The sequence below is a fragment of the Nematolebias whitei genome, chromosome 6 (genome assembly GCF_014905685.2).
Source record: "Nematolebias whitei isolate Nwh7 chromosome 6, NemWhi1, whole genome shotgun sequence".
NCBI classification, from domain to species: Eukaryota; Metazoa; Chordata; class Actinopteri; order Cyprinodontiformes; family Rivulidae; genus Nematolebias; species Nematolebias whitei.
Genome location: NC_056503.1, coordinates 27,488,637 through 27,502,307, shown reverse-complemented (window position 1 = coordinate 27,502,307; position 13,671 = coordinate 27,488,637). Strand labels below are relative to the sequence as shown.

The 13,671-nt window shown below is 44.1% G+C and overlaps 1 protein-coding gene across 1 annotated transcript; it reads right to left on the bottom strand.

Annotated features, from left to right (window-relative positions):
* Positions 1 to 4,023: 4,023 nt before the first annotated feature.
* Positions 4,024 to 11,083, bottom strand: aipl1 (aryl hydrocarbon receptor interacting protein-like 1). Its single transcript, XM_037678145.1, has 6 exons — positions 10,905 to 11,083; positions 9,837 to 10,016; positions 5,442 to 5,630; positions 4,528 to 4,704; positions 4,298 to 4,439; positions 4,024 to 4,223 (listed from the first exon to the last, which is right to left on the bottom strand). Exons 1-6 carry the CDS (start codon positions 11,007 to 11,009, stop codon positions 4,024 to 4,026), a joined length of 993 nt encoding a protein of 330 aa, XP_037534073.1. The 5' UTR covers positions 11,010 to 11,083.
* Positions 11,084 to 13,671: the final 2,588 nt, after the last annotated feature.

The window sequence follows — 13,671 nt, the reverse complement described above, 5'->3', positions numbered from 1 at the left end:
TGGAAGATAACCTGTGGAGCAACTGGATCTGATGATCAGGTGGACCGATGAGGTTCAGCAGCCTCAGGAGATCCACGTTTGCAACATAGATGTTGTCCGGCGGAGAAAACTGACAGAAACCGAACAAAGAGCTGATCTATAGGTCTGAAAATGACTTCAAAGGGGCCCTCGTTTGACTAGTCATTACCCACCCTGGAGGAAGATTTCTGACCTTTTCTTCACACTCTGAAGTTATAAGGCAGGGCTATTCAAGTGGAGGCCTGGGGGCCAAATCAGGCCCATGGGTGAGCTCAGTTCAGCCCAACAATGGGTTCATATTTAAATAAAAGTAGATTTAAAACCGTAAAACAAACTTATTTAATGACAATAACTGCTGGATGGCCGGCCCCTGAGCTCTTGGCTTCCAGTAACTGTGGCCCCCTGAGCAGTTTAACTGAATTGCCAAGTTATAAGGTCACAGTTCATAGAGGTGCTAAAACTGCGGATGAGTTTAGAAATCACTATCCCTATCTGGCCAATCAGATGGAGTCGTTCTGCCCTAAATGCATTTTTTAAAACATGCAGAGTTTTGTGTTGGCAGAACAGAAAGAGAGGGCTGAAGAAAGACTGGGCAACATTGCAGTCAACACAAAACAACAACATGAAAAACACTTTTTATGGCAGGCCTGTAAAATAATCATTTATTTGTACGCTGATGAACCACGTCCCAGTAGACAGCTTCTGTAGCTGAGGATCAGACCGCCAGGGTCCCCGACCTCGGCCACCACCGATCCCACATTGCACCTGACCCCCCTGGCCCCTCCCACAGGTGGTGAGCCCATGAGAAAGGGGACCCACTTCTCCTCTTCAGGCTGTGTTTTCGGGCCGGGCTCCATGGGTACAAGAACGGATACCAGGTGCTCGCCAGCGTACCCCACCTCCAGGTCTGGCTCTAGAGTGGAGCCCCGCTGACCCACGTTCGGGCGAGGGAACAGTTTCCATCCATTTTTCTCATCATAAGGGTTCTCTGGGCTGCACTTTGTCGAGAGGAGCCAGTTGAGGTGGCTCAGGCATCTGGTTAGGATGCCTCCTTGACGCCTCCCTGGTGAGGTGTTCCAGACACGTCCCACTGGGAGGAGACCCAGAGGAAGACCCAGGACACGCTGGAGGGACATGTTTCTCAGCTGGCCTGGGAACGCCTTGGGGTACCCCTGGAGGAGCTGGTCCAAGTGGCTGGGGAGAGGGAAGTCTGGGCCTCCCTACTTAAGCTGCTACCCCCACGACCTGACCCTGGATAAGCGCAAGAGAATGGATGGATGGATGGATGGATGGATGAACCTTTGTCATTTAAAGATGAGAATCAGGTCCACAAGCTCATTATGTAGAAACAGACGCCAACTTTTACAGGAACTTAGTAAAATTATTTATTTATTAAGTTATAATATATAAAAATTATTAATAATAAAAAATAGTATTATTAATTTGCTAAATCATGTGATGTTTATGGATTATACCTATTACAAAGTAGGAAAGTATAGAAAAATAAAATAAAAAATAAAATATGAAGCACTCATTCTACATAATACAAGCTAATAATAATAATAATAATAATAATAATAATAATAATAATAAAATGGGAAATCAAATTTTATTTGTGATCTAAAGCATTCAACAAGAAATTTGAGTTTTATAAGAATGTTGTAAGTTGTTTTTAATAAATTTTCATCTAATGAAATATAATAAAATAATATAAAAGCAGAGTATAAATTAGCTGCATGAGTTGAACAGTTGTGTTGCTCGTGCTTTTGTTTTGAATGTTTTACTGTCATGTTTCCGGTGATAGTATAGTTATTTTGTCCAGCTTGTTGGGAGGAGGGCTGTGTACCCCTTTCCTCCTCCTCCTCCTCCTCCTGCTCCTCCCCCTCCTCCCAGCATCAGCACCAGTGGTTTATGGAAGGGGGCCAGCAGCAGATTGTGCTGCTTTGCAGTTTTTGCAGCTCCTCAGTTGTTGTGGTCCAGCTCAGCCCCGCACCATCAGTCTGAAGCTGATCTTCTGAGTTGTGCACGTGCACAGCAGGTTGTTGAACGTGGAAACCAAGTTTCTGTTTGGATAAACTGCCTCTGCTCTCTGGCATGGTTCTAATTAAATCTCTGTTTGACTCTCTGCTCAGCTATAAATTAATTAATGTGATCCTCTTTTTTTTCCCCAAGTGTTGCTGTTGATTTTCCTCATTAGCATCAGCCATATTTCCCAGGATGCAACACTCCTCCCGGACCTGTGGAGGTGGATGTGTGTGTGTGTGTGTGTGTGTCAGGAGGACTGAGATGCTCCTGAGCTGAGAGGAGAAGACAGGAGGCAACAAAAGGTGTTTTCTCTGATCAGACTCATTTTAAAGATCCCAGCTGACACTCAGGACAGAGATGAAGGTAAATCTGGAGAAAAGGCGCCCCCTGGTGGTTAAACAAACACATGCGCAAAACCAAGACCCGGATTTTATTTTATTTTTTTCTGGTTTCTTCTTCATGACAGGTGAATAAATGCCATGTTTTAAACACAGAAATCCTCCAATAAATGAGCTTTATGAGACAAGACAAAAATCAATTCACTGCATTACAACAGCGTTGCTTTAAGAAGTTTGGACACTGTGAAAAATGTTATGGGAATTATTTTAATGCTCTATTGTTTCAGCTAGATCTCTAAAATAAAGAAAGATGAAAGTGGACTAACGTTTTCTCCCCGTTTGTGTGTGTGCCTGTTTGTTAGCAAAATATCTCCCAGACCTCTGGTTGGATTTTAGTGAAACTCCGAAAGCAATAACTGGATGCATGTCTACAGCTGATCGACTATACGCAGTGGTTCCCAACCGTGGTCCTTGAGGAACACCATCCTGCATGCTTTAATTGTTTCCCTGCTCCAACACACCCGATTCAGTGACTGAATTACTTCATCAGGGTTTGCAGAAGCCTGTTGGTCACCCATTCATTCAAATCAGGTGTGTCAAAGTGGGGGAACAACTAAAACATGCAGGATTCATTCATTCAACCTTTATTTAGACAGGTAAATCCCATGGAGTTCCTCAAGGATCAGGGTTGGGAACCACTGGACTATAGGAGTCAGTTCAATTTAGCATGGCTGCTAGTGACAAGCAGCTTTAGAAAACACATATATGGCTTTAATTCAGTCATGTTTTATGTGTGTGGTAGTAGCTGAGAGTGATTGCCAACACTAGTTTGAGCACAATATCTTTTTTAACATGTTGTCTTGTCATGATTAGTATCAACTTTGTCTTCACGTTTGCAGATGTATCTCATAAACTACTGGATGAATTTAAATGAAACTTTCAGGAAACAGTCAGTGGATGCTACAAATTATTAAACGTTGGTGCTGCTAACCTAGTTTAATATGGCCGACACAGCCAGCTCACCGTAGACCAAATAAACATGGCCACAGCTCAGTCAGATGTGCAGATATTAAGCTCAAACTTGGTGTAGTTGTAGTGGAGTGTCATTCACAAAAACTACTCCAAGTGCTTCTCATTGCACAAACTCTTTGCTTAATATATTCTCTAACTGTTAGAGTCAACCCTGTCTGTCAGCAAAATAACTCATGAGCCACTGGATGGAGTTCATTCAAACTTCAATAAATGTAATTATTGGCTGTATGGCTACAACTGATTATCTTTCAGTTCAGCTTACAGATAATCCACATTAGCTAACACAAAACGACTACAACTCAGCCGATTTTATGGATATTGTGTTAAAACTTGGTGTAGTTGTAGATGAGGGTCATTTACAACATGTCCGGTCCAAGCGCTTCTCATAATGTTGCATGAACGGTGGCGGGCGACATGCATTCCTTCAAATAACGATGGGTCTTAACTTTACAAATATCTGACAACAAATGTTTTGGAGGTAAAAAGAAGGAGGCGTTTCTGGAAGTTACACGTTTACACATGAAATTTTTATTTCATCAGAGACACTCGCTCCTACATCATCAGATCACAGAGCGGGTGACGATGTAACTCCTCTGCAAGTCGGACACGTTTAAAACATGCCTTTATACTTGTTCTTGTCCTCCTGGTTCTTCTCTTCCATGCGCATGCTGAGGACCGCCAGTTCCTTTGTGACTGCCTTCTTCATGCCGGGGTCCAGGTCCAGGACCTTGGTGAAGTCCTGCCGAGCCTCGGCCTCGTTCCACACCTCCTTGTGGGCCTTCCCTCTCAGGTAGTATGCCTTTGCCACACCTGGAGCACAAACGACACCCGTCTGACAGCAGCTGTTACTGGTGACTGGACAACAAGCCAAACCACTGACACACCTGGGTGCTGGTTGATGATGTCCGTGGTGTGCTCGATGGCCTCGTAGTATTCCTCCATGCGCAGGAGACACTGACAGTAGTTAAGAGTTAAAGTGTTCGCCATCTTCTCCAGCTTCAGCCATGGGACGTCCCACGCTTTCTCCTGCAGAGGAAACCACAGAAGGTTCATGTCTCCACACTGGACGTTCTGTTTACAAAAGGCAGCTAAGTAAAATCTTAGACTTGCTAACCTTCGTCTGGACGTTCTTGATGCAGATGAGGGCTTCCTTGTATTTCTGTGTGGCCTCTTGGTAGCGTCCCTGTTTGAAAAGTTTGTTTCCCTGGCCGTGGAGCACAGGAACCACCTTCAGCCTCTCCTCGTCGTTCAGAGCCCACGATTCCCTGTTGTACTCGCAGGGCTGCTGCACCTAACAGACCACACGTCCTGGACAGTTAGTCTTTCAGGTGTCCAGAAGAAGTCATGAACTGAGAACGACAGTTTCATGAGCTGCAGCTTCACTTCTTGTTTTAGGCTCGCAGGTAATAACTGCTAAAATAAAGTTTCTGCTAGATGTCAAAGTTCATGTTCAATAATTCAGGTAAAAATCCATCAAAGTTCAGTCAGGTCGTCTGGACGTTTTTTTTTAATGCTTTATCCTTCATCTAAAGGACTTCATCAGTCCAAAGAGCCACAACAAACTCAGTCCCATTAGCGGCTTACTCACATAGTGGACAAACCAGTTTGATGGTGATAAGATGGTTTCTGGAGTCCGCCCTCTCCCCTGTCAACTCCTCAGAGGCAGCCATAGACAACGTGGTTCAGAACATCAAAGTTATCATCCAGAGGACCTGACTGAACTTTGTTTGGTTTTTAACCTGGATGATTGAGCATGAACTTTGATGTTTTGAACCACTTTGACCATGGCTGCCTCAGAGGAGTCGACTGGGGAGAGGGTGGACTCCAGAAACCAGCTTATCACCAGCAAACTGGTTGGTCCACTATGTGAGGAAGCCACTAATGGGACTGAGTTTGTTATTGCTCCTGGGACTGATGAAGTCCTTTGGATGAAGGACGAAACATCTCAACATGAAGAAACCGTCCAGAGGACCTGACTGAACTTTGTTGGGTTTCTGTTAGATCCACGTTTCTTTTTTTCCTTCTCACCCTGAGCAGCTCCAGTACGAAGTAGAGCGGCTTTGGCTCCTTCATCAGCTCGTCCAGGTCTTCGTAACCAAGGCTGTGGTATGCAAACATGTTGGCCATGCCACACGTGTGAACCTGCCACTCCAGCGGATCCTTGCCCTCTGCGATGCGCCGCATACTCTTGGACACAAGTGGATAAACCCCCGTGTGCTGAGGGGACCAAGAGACGGCACTCAGTTTCTTAGAATGTGGAAGGAAAGACAAAAGTCTTGCCCAGTGTCTTCACTTTTATCATCAGCTTTGCTATTTCTGAATGTTTCACTGAAACGTTTGGCAATCAGCCGCTGGCGATTGATTGGCTAACAGGCAAGAGTTTGTTTAGTGATGAAGAAAAAGTGATTCTGTTGTTACTTTTAATTACAGATTCAAATTTAGCTGCTGAATAAGAGCTCTTTCCAGCTAGCGTTAGCTGTTTCCTGCTGCAGTGTGTTCCCACAGCTAAGTGACAGTGCACAAAATGTTCATTAGAGTGTGCAGAGCTATAATGGTATTTAGAGTTAAAAAAAAATGCTCTGAGCCCCATCAGATCTAATCAGAGTGGAGGGGAGTCATGGTGCAGACTCAGCAGAAGTACGAGCTGATTACAGGAGAGAGAGAGACAGCTGTGGATTAACGACAGCCCGTCTGCCTGCGATGGAGCGCAACATACACTTCAAAACACACCGCAACAAAATGACAGAGCATGTTGAGTTTATGATCTGCCGTCTCTGGCTTCTACTACGTATCTGTGGTTGAGTTGAGGAGGCAACGGGTCCTACACCTTCCTCTCCCCAGCGACATGCTAGATCCTCCTGAGGGACCCCCAAGGGGTTCGGAGACCAGAGAGGACATACAATCCCCCCACTAAGTTCTGGTTATGCCCCATGTCTCTTCCTAGAGAGAAATGCCTAGAAAACCTCCAAAGGGAGGCATCCTGATCAGATGCCAGAACACCTCATCTGACTCCTCTCAATGCAGAGGAGCAGCGGCTCTACTCCGAGCTCCCCCAGATGATGGAGCTCCTCGCTCGTTCGCTAAAGCTGAGCCTGAACACCCTACAGTGGAAGCTCATTTCAGCAGCTTGTATCCAGGATCTCGTGCTTTTGGTTCAAACCTCAGACCAGCAACAGGTGAGGGTTGGGACAAAGACCGACTCAGCACTTTATTCACCATGACTGACAGAAGCAACACCGTTATTACTGAGGAAGAGGCCCCAATCTATCGATTTATCTCCTGCTCCATCCTACCATCACTAGTGAGCAAGATACATACACCCCCCCCCGCCCCCAACCCCACCACCGGCAAAGACCCCTCCGCCCCCGACCAGGAGGGACATTCCACCCGTCTTTAGAATTTGAATCTAAACTGTGTGTTTATAAATCATAGAAATGTCCTGAACAGGTATGAAAAATGAATTAATTCTGAAATTAAATATTTATAGAAGATTATCAGTCTCATCCAGAAGGACTTGGTGTTTGATTTTACTTTTATAAAATATTTTATGAAAGATGAGAAAATACATAACAATATGAATTTCATGTGGGCAGCACGGTGGCGCAACTGGTAGAGCTGCTGCCTCTCAGCGAGCAGGTCCTTGGTTCAAACCCCGGTCCAGGGGCCTTTCTGGGTGGAGTTTGCATGTTCTCTCCGTGCATGCGTGGGTTTTCTCTGGGTACTCCGGTTTCCTCCCCCAGCCCAAAAACATGCATGTTAGGCTGATTGGTAACTCTAAATTGTCCCTAGGTGTGAGTGAGAGAGTGAATGGTTGTTTGTCTCGTTTATCTCTATGTGTCCCCGTGATGGACTTGTGACCTGTCCAGGGTGTACCCCGTCCCTCGCACAGTGATTGCTGGACATGGGCACCGGCGACCCCCGTGACTCAAAATGGAATAAGCGGGTAAAGAAAATGGATGGATGGATGAATTTCATGTCTGGTTTTGATTACTATCATCATTTTTTATGGCTACCATTTTAAAGCAACAAATCAGATTATTATTTTTTTTTTAAGTGAGGTTTTGTGGCAAGATTATGAACAATTATTATCTTACCTGTTGTATGTAACTCTTTGAACAACTTCAGTTTGGAATTCCATCCATCCATCCATTTTCTTTACCCGTTTATTCCATTTTGGGTCACGGGGGTCGCTGGTGCCCATGTCCAGCAATCACTGTGCAAGGGGCGGGGTACACCCTGGACAGGTCTCCAGTCCATCACAGGGCCACATAGAGACAAACGAGACAAACAACCATTCACTCTCTCACTCACACCTAGGGACAATTTAAAATTACCAATCAGCCTAACATGCATGTTTTTGGTCTGTGGGAGGAAACCGGAGTACCCGGAGAAAACCCACGCATGCACGGAGAGAACATACAAACTCCACCCAGAAAGGCCCCTGGACCGGGGTTTGAACCAGGGACCTGCTCGCTGAGAGGCAGCAGCTCTACCAGTTGCGCCACCGTGCTGCCAGTTTGGAATTAAAAAAGTTTATTTTTTTACCAGACTGACAAGTTAACAACCAGTCTGTGTGTGCCCATGACCAGAACAAGTTACTGTTGTCACAAAAACAGGTCGAGGCTTAAAATAACTGCAGTGAACTGCAGCTAGCTGTAGCACATCTGGAGCTTCCAGCAGGAATATCAACATTTGTTGTTGTAGCAAAAACCACGTACTGTTAAATTATCAGTAACATAAAAGCCTTTAAATTAGAATTTGCATAAACTAGGATGAACATTTTAAAGCTGAAGTTGTTTTAAGACGACAGCAGTCCACCCAGGTCCTGGCCTGACTCGACCAGCTGCTAGCTTGTCAATCGAGTCAGATTTATACTCTCTTTTTCCAAATGGAGGTGGTTGATAGGGCTATCTAGAACAGGTAGAGCTGTCATTTCTAACCCCAACCCGGAGCCAGCCCTGCCCGACACGGATTCGGACTGGGCCAGGCCAAAATAATGTGCTTAATGCGCGGGCCAGGTCAGTGTCTGGTTTTTGATTGTGTCAGCTGACATGTGCAGCCAACGATCCAATTATATGCCAACATGACTTGCCATACATTCACCACACGTGGACATTTGGCCACGCGCTGACTGGCTGGCTGAAAGTAGAGTTGTATTCGGGTCCAAATAATCCGACCCGACCTGGCTCCAGCCCGCAGCCATCATCTCCGAACACCACCCGATCCAAAGAATTAACAATAATTACACGTCCAAAACCGCCCCCCCCCCCCCCGACATTTTTAATTAAGCTTTGATCGCTTATACCACCGACCATTATTAATGGTTGATGGATGCGTGCGGCTCAGGGGTCATAAGATCGGAGCTGAGGAGCCGTCAAAGCGCATTAAATGCTCCCCCTGCATCCTGCTCTGACCTGCCGGCTATTTTGGGATCTCACCTGTTTGGGTCTCGACCGTGCGCATCCGCTGACTGCAGCCGCTGAATGAACGTCTATTTGGGCTGATGGGTCGCTGGCAGTAGCCTATCTGAAGCTTAAATGAACTTTATACCTCTTTCAAAGATGGTCAGCGTGCGGTCAAATGGCCGTGTGCAGCTGGTGTGGTATGGCAAGCCATGTTGACATATAATTGAATCATCAGCCGCGCACGTCCCTGACACAATAAAAAGCCTGACACCGACCCGGCCGGCACATTAAGCACATTATTACGGCCCGGCCGGGTCTGAATCCGGGTCAGGTGGAGCTGGGCTCCGGGTTTGGGTTAGACCGCTCTAAATGAAAGAGGCAAATAGTTCAGCTAAGTTCAGTTGGACCTCTGCCAGCGATCCATCAGCCCAAATGGACGTTCATTCAGCCGCTGCACTCAGCGGACATGTGCGGCCAACGACCCAAACAGGTGAGATCACAAAATATCCAACATGTCAGAGCAGGGTTAAATGCAGGCAGAAGCAGAGCAAGCATTTAATGCGCTTTGAGGGCTCCTCAGCTCCAATTTTCTGCCCCTTTACTCAGCTGTGTGTGTCCGCCAACCGTTAATAATAGTTGGTGGTATAAGCAGTCAAAGCTTAATTAAAAATGTCGGGGTTTTTTTTTGTTTGTTTTGTTTCGGACCTATAATTACTGTTAATTCGTTGGATCGTGTGGGGTTCAGAGATAATGGCTATGGGCCGGGTCGGGTCGGATGTTTTGGACCCGAGTGCAACTCTAACAACAGGTAAGATATCAAAAAGCTTTGTCTAAAAACTCACTCTGAAAGACCTAAACTGTCCCTTTAGGACATGTGCACCTAAACTCCACAGATTGTTACAAAACAGTGAAACAGTTTTAGAAGTAATGAATCTGGTGTTTTGTTGATTTCAAAATCTCCTCTGTGTCTTTCTGTAACACACAAACGAACATAACCATCCATGGCATCCTCACTCACTATTGTGTCACACCAAAACTCGGCCACCTCTCCAGTCCTCATGGAGGCCAGCAGGGTCTCCCAGACGTCCAACTTAAACATGTTGCCAATAACTATCTCCATGGGCGTCCCCACCGCTCTGCTGTCGTCTATCACCGTGCGTTCTCCATCACACAGCTGGGTGCGGAAGTGAAACGTCACCTGGGGCCACAGATAGGACCAAGAACGTTGAGAGAGGAACCATGTAAGACATTAATGTGGGAAAGAGTCTGAAGGTTTTGCATCAACAAAAGACGTTTCATTGGGCACAAGAAGATTGAGCCAGAAGAGATGGAACAGCAAAAATTACTCAACCAAAGGAAATTTCACAGATGAAATAAAAATAAGTTCTATGTTTAACAATCTTTGCAAACCAAAACTGTAAATGTTGCACCAAAGTTCATGCACAATAATGTCCAGATGACCTGACTGAACATTGTTGGATGTAAATGTTACACTTCTCACACGTGTTCACTCTCTCCCTTTAGTGGCGTTCAGTTGGAACTGCACCTTGTCCAAAGCCTTTTCAAGAGTTTAAGGACAACCGCACGGTAGAAAAATCACAAATACTACAAGTTTTACTATTTATATGGAGTCTGAAGAGAGTTATTTGGAAGGAAACACTAAAACAGAACTTCCAAACTTAAGACACATAGAAAACGTAGCAATTTTGCTGCTTAAGACGATATTTTGCCATCAGTCTTATCTTTGTATATTGCCATCATGTCTCTAGTTACACAATACTGAAATGCATTCTGCTAAAGTTAGTATCCCTGTTTTGTTTTGCTGCTGCTATAAGATTAAGAATATTTTAATTAAGTTGGTTTGCGTCGCTTTAATTCATTTTCATTTGTCTTGTGGGTTTTAATTGATTTATTTTTTTACTGCAAAATGGTCCCGAATGGATCCTAATAAGTTGAACAAACTGATTATTTTGCACAGCATGAGGCTAAGTTTCTGGTAAACCTAGTTGGATTCTTAATGAAACTGTGGGTAAAATCTATGACAAATGTATTAAAGTGTTTGCAGCGGTCTGAGGATCTACAGTACCTTCGTCCCAGTGATGAATTTAGGGATGTCTCCAGTTCCTCCGTGTAGAATAGTCTTCTTAATTCCCTCTGATCCAAGTAGCATTGCATCTCTCATGTCTGACATCTTTAATTCTTTTTGTTTTTTAATTAGGTGTATGATACGTGAAGTAAAACACGTGTAAAGCTGTGTGGATGACCAGGAGGTGTTGACTGAAGTGGATTAGTTTAGGTCGAGATAATGAGATTAGAAACTTCTCTTCTTCTTTTGTTCCGTCATCTCTCTGATGCTCCTTGTGTTGGAGTTTGAGCTCCAGCTCATGAGCGTTCATCACCCTGAGCTTCATAAACTTTCAGGAAACCTCCAGAAAGAGGCAGAAGATGGGCGGTAGTGCACGAAAGTTAAAAATTGATTTGATTAAAAAACACAAAATGTCAAAAACTTGGTAATTTTTACACATACTGACCTAAAATTGGGTATGGTAGTAGCTGAGACTGATCCCCAACACTTGTTTTAATAATAATAATAATAATAATAATAATTATTATTATTCATTCCATTTATAGGGCACTTTATGTTGTCAATATTCAATTTTGTTTTTGGAACAGCCAAAAGCAGTTGATCGGATGATCTCAGAGCCTGAGAGGGAACATATGGTTCCAGTAGCTCAGAGAGATAAAGGGTTGCAAGGCCATCTAGTCACTTATAGGTCAACAGGAGAATTTTTAAATCAATTCTGGTATGTATAGGGAGCCAGTGAAGGGAGGACAGAACTGGAGTAATATGCTCAAACCTACAAGTTCCAGTTAAAAGATGAGCAGCAGCATTTTGGACGAGCTGGAGATGCGAGATGGAGGCCTGGCTGACCCCAGCTTATGCATTACAGTAGTCCAATCGGGTCGTGATAAAGGCATGGACTAGTTTCTCAAGGTCAGGTCTGGACAACACTGATTTGAGCTTCGATATCTGTCTTAACTGGAAGAAGCTTTTCTGCATAACAGAGTTGATTTGTTTGTCAAACTTAAAGTCAGAGTCTTAAACCATCCTGAGAGTTTTAACAGACTGTTTAAGATATGGCTGAAGGGAGTCAAGGTTTAAATGATCAGAGATGGAGGTTGAGCTAGGGCTAAACACAATTACTTCAGTCTTCTGAGTGTTAAAACTTAAGAAATTTGAGGCCATCCATGCCTTAATGTCGACAAGACATTTTAGGAGAGGGTGAATGGAGCAAACACTTGCTGGTTTCAAAAGCAGATAAATCTGAAAATCATCAGCATAACAATGAAATGAAAGACCATGTTTCCTCAGGATAGACTCAAATGGGAGCAAATAGAGTGAGAACAGAAGCACTGCAAGAATCGAGCCCTGTGGGACCCCGCAGGAAAGAAGCATTAAAGCTTATACATTATTATCAACCTTGACACAAAAACTCCTGTCGCTCACGTATGAGTGGAACCATTCTAATGCAGCACCTGTGACCCCAACCCACTGTTCCAGCCGTGATATAAGGATACTGTGGTCAACAGTATCCAAAGCAGCAGTAAGGTCCAGGAGCACAAGTACCACAAATTGACCGGAATCAGTGAGCCTGCATCTGCTGCCATCAGTTTATCATTGGTGACCTGAATCAAAGCTGTTTCAGTGGCGTGTGAATAACTGATTTGATTTGAGGTGGTCATTTAGCTGCACAGCAACAACTTTCTCCAGAGCCTTTGAGAGGAATGAGAAATTAATGATGGGTCTGCCATTTGTTAGGATTTTCTGAGTCAAATCTGTTTTTTGTAAAGGACTTGCGACCTGTCCAGGGTGTACCCTGCCTCTTACACAGTGATGGCTGGACATGGGTACCAGTGACCCCTGCAATTTTGGTGCAATAACAGTTGAAATGCATTATTGTACACGGTCAGCCGTGGAGTGTTTGTGTCCGAGGTCCAGGTGAACCGTGGAGAAAGCTTGGTGTTTCCTGGGTTACACTGAGTAATGTTTGAATGCCTTTTGGTGCTCCCGGTGGATTTGTTTGTGTAAAGTTAAACCACAGTTTTATGAAAATGAAAAATTGGCACAACATTTTTGTTTTAAATGTTACCAATAAAAATCATACTCCAGATACTAGTACTCGTACAGATACTAATATTTTGTCTGTTAACAAAATATCTTGTGAACCACTGGATAAAGTTATTGAAACGTTTCAAAAACGATCACTCGATATACCTCTACAAAATATTAACTTTTGGGGCCAAACCCCGTTAAGATGGCCGCCATAGCCAACTAACCTAGGAAAATCCCAAAATGGCTTCAATTCAGACAACGTTACAGATATTCTGCTAATTTGTTGTTGTTGTTGTTGGGGGAGTCATTCACAACAAATCCTTCAAGTACCACCCAATGCCTATAAGCTTTACTTAAAACTGTCGGTTTAATTGTTAGAGTCAACCCTGTTCATCTGTTAGCAAAATATCTCACAAACTACTGAACATATATTATTGAAACTGTCAAAAAGTACAACTCATTCGCTTTTAGAGTGAATCCAGTTCAAGACGGTCGCCACAGCTAATCAGAATGATCAAACTCAAACATTGTTCTAAACTAGTCACATTTAAAGACAGTGAGCTGAAATTTGATGTGGTAGTAGCTGAGAGTTATTCATAACACAGACTCTGAGCGTGACACCCTGTAGCATGAGGCTGCACCTAATGTTACTGTCAAGACCTGACTGGCACACCTGCAGCTCTGCATCGTTTCAAACACAACCTTAGTTTACAACTTTGGCATTAAAGGCAGTGGGCGA

What these genes read in the sequence shown, in the direction of transcription:
- aipl1 (XM_037678145.1), bottom strand. Translation starts at nt 11,009, where the DNA reads ATGTCAGACATGAGAGATGCAATGCTACTTGGATCAGAGGGAATTAAG. An exon ending in TCAAGAACGTCCAGACGAAG is followed by an intron (nt 4,440 to 4,527) that starts GTTAGCAAGTCT and finishes TTTCCTCTGCAG; the next exon opens with GAGAAAGCGTGGGACGTCCC. An exon ending in CATCATCAACCAGCACCCAG is followed by an intron (nt 4,224 to 4,297) that starts GTGTGTCAGTGG and finishes TTTGTGCTCCAG; the next exon opens with GTGTGGCAAAGGCATACTAC.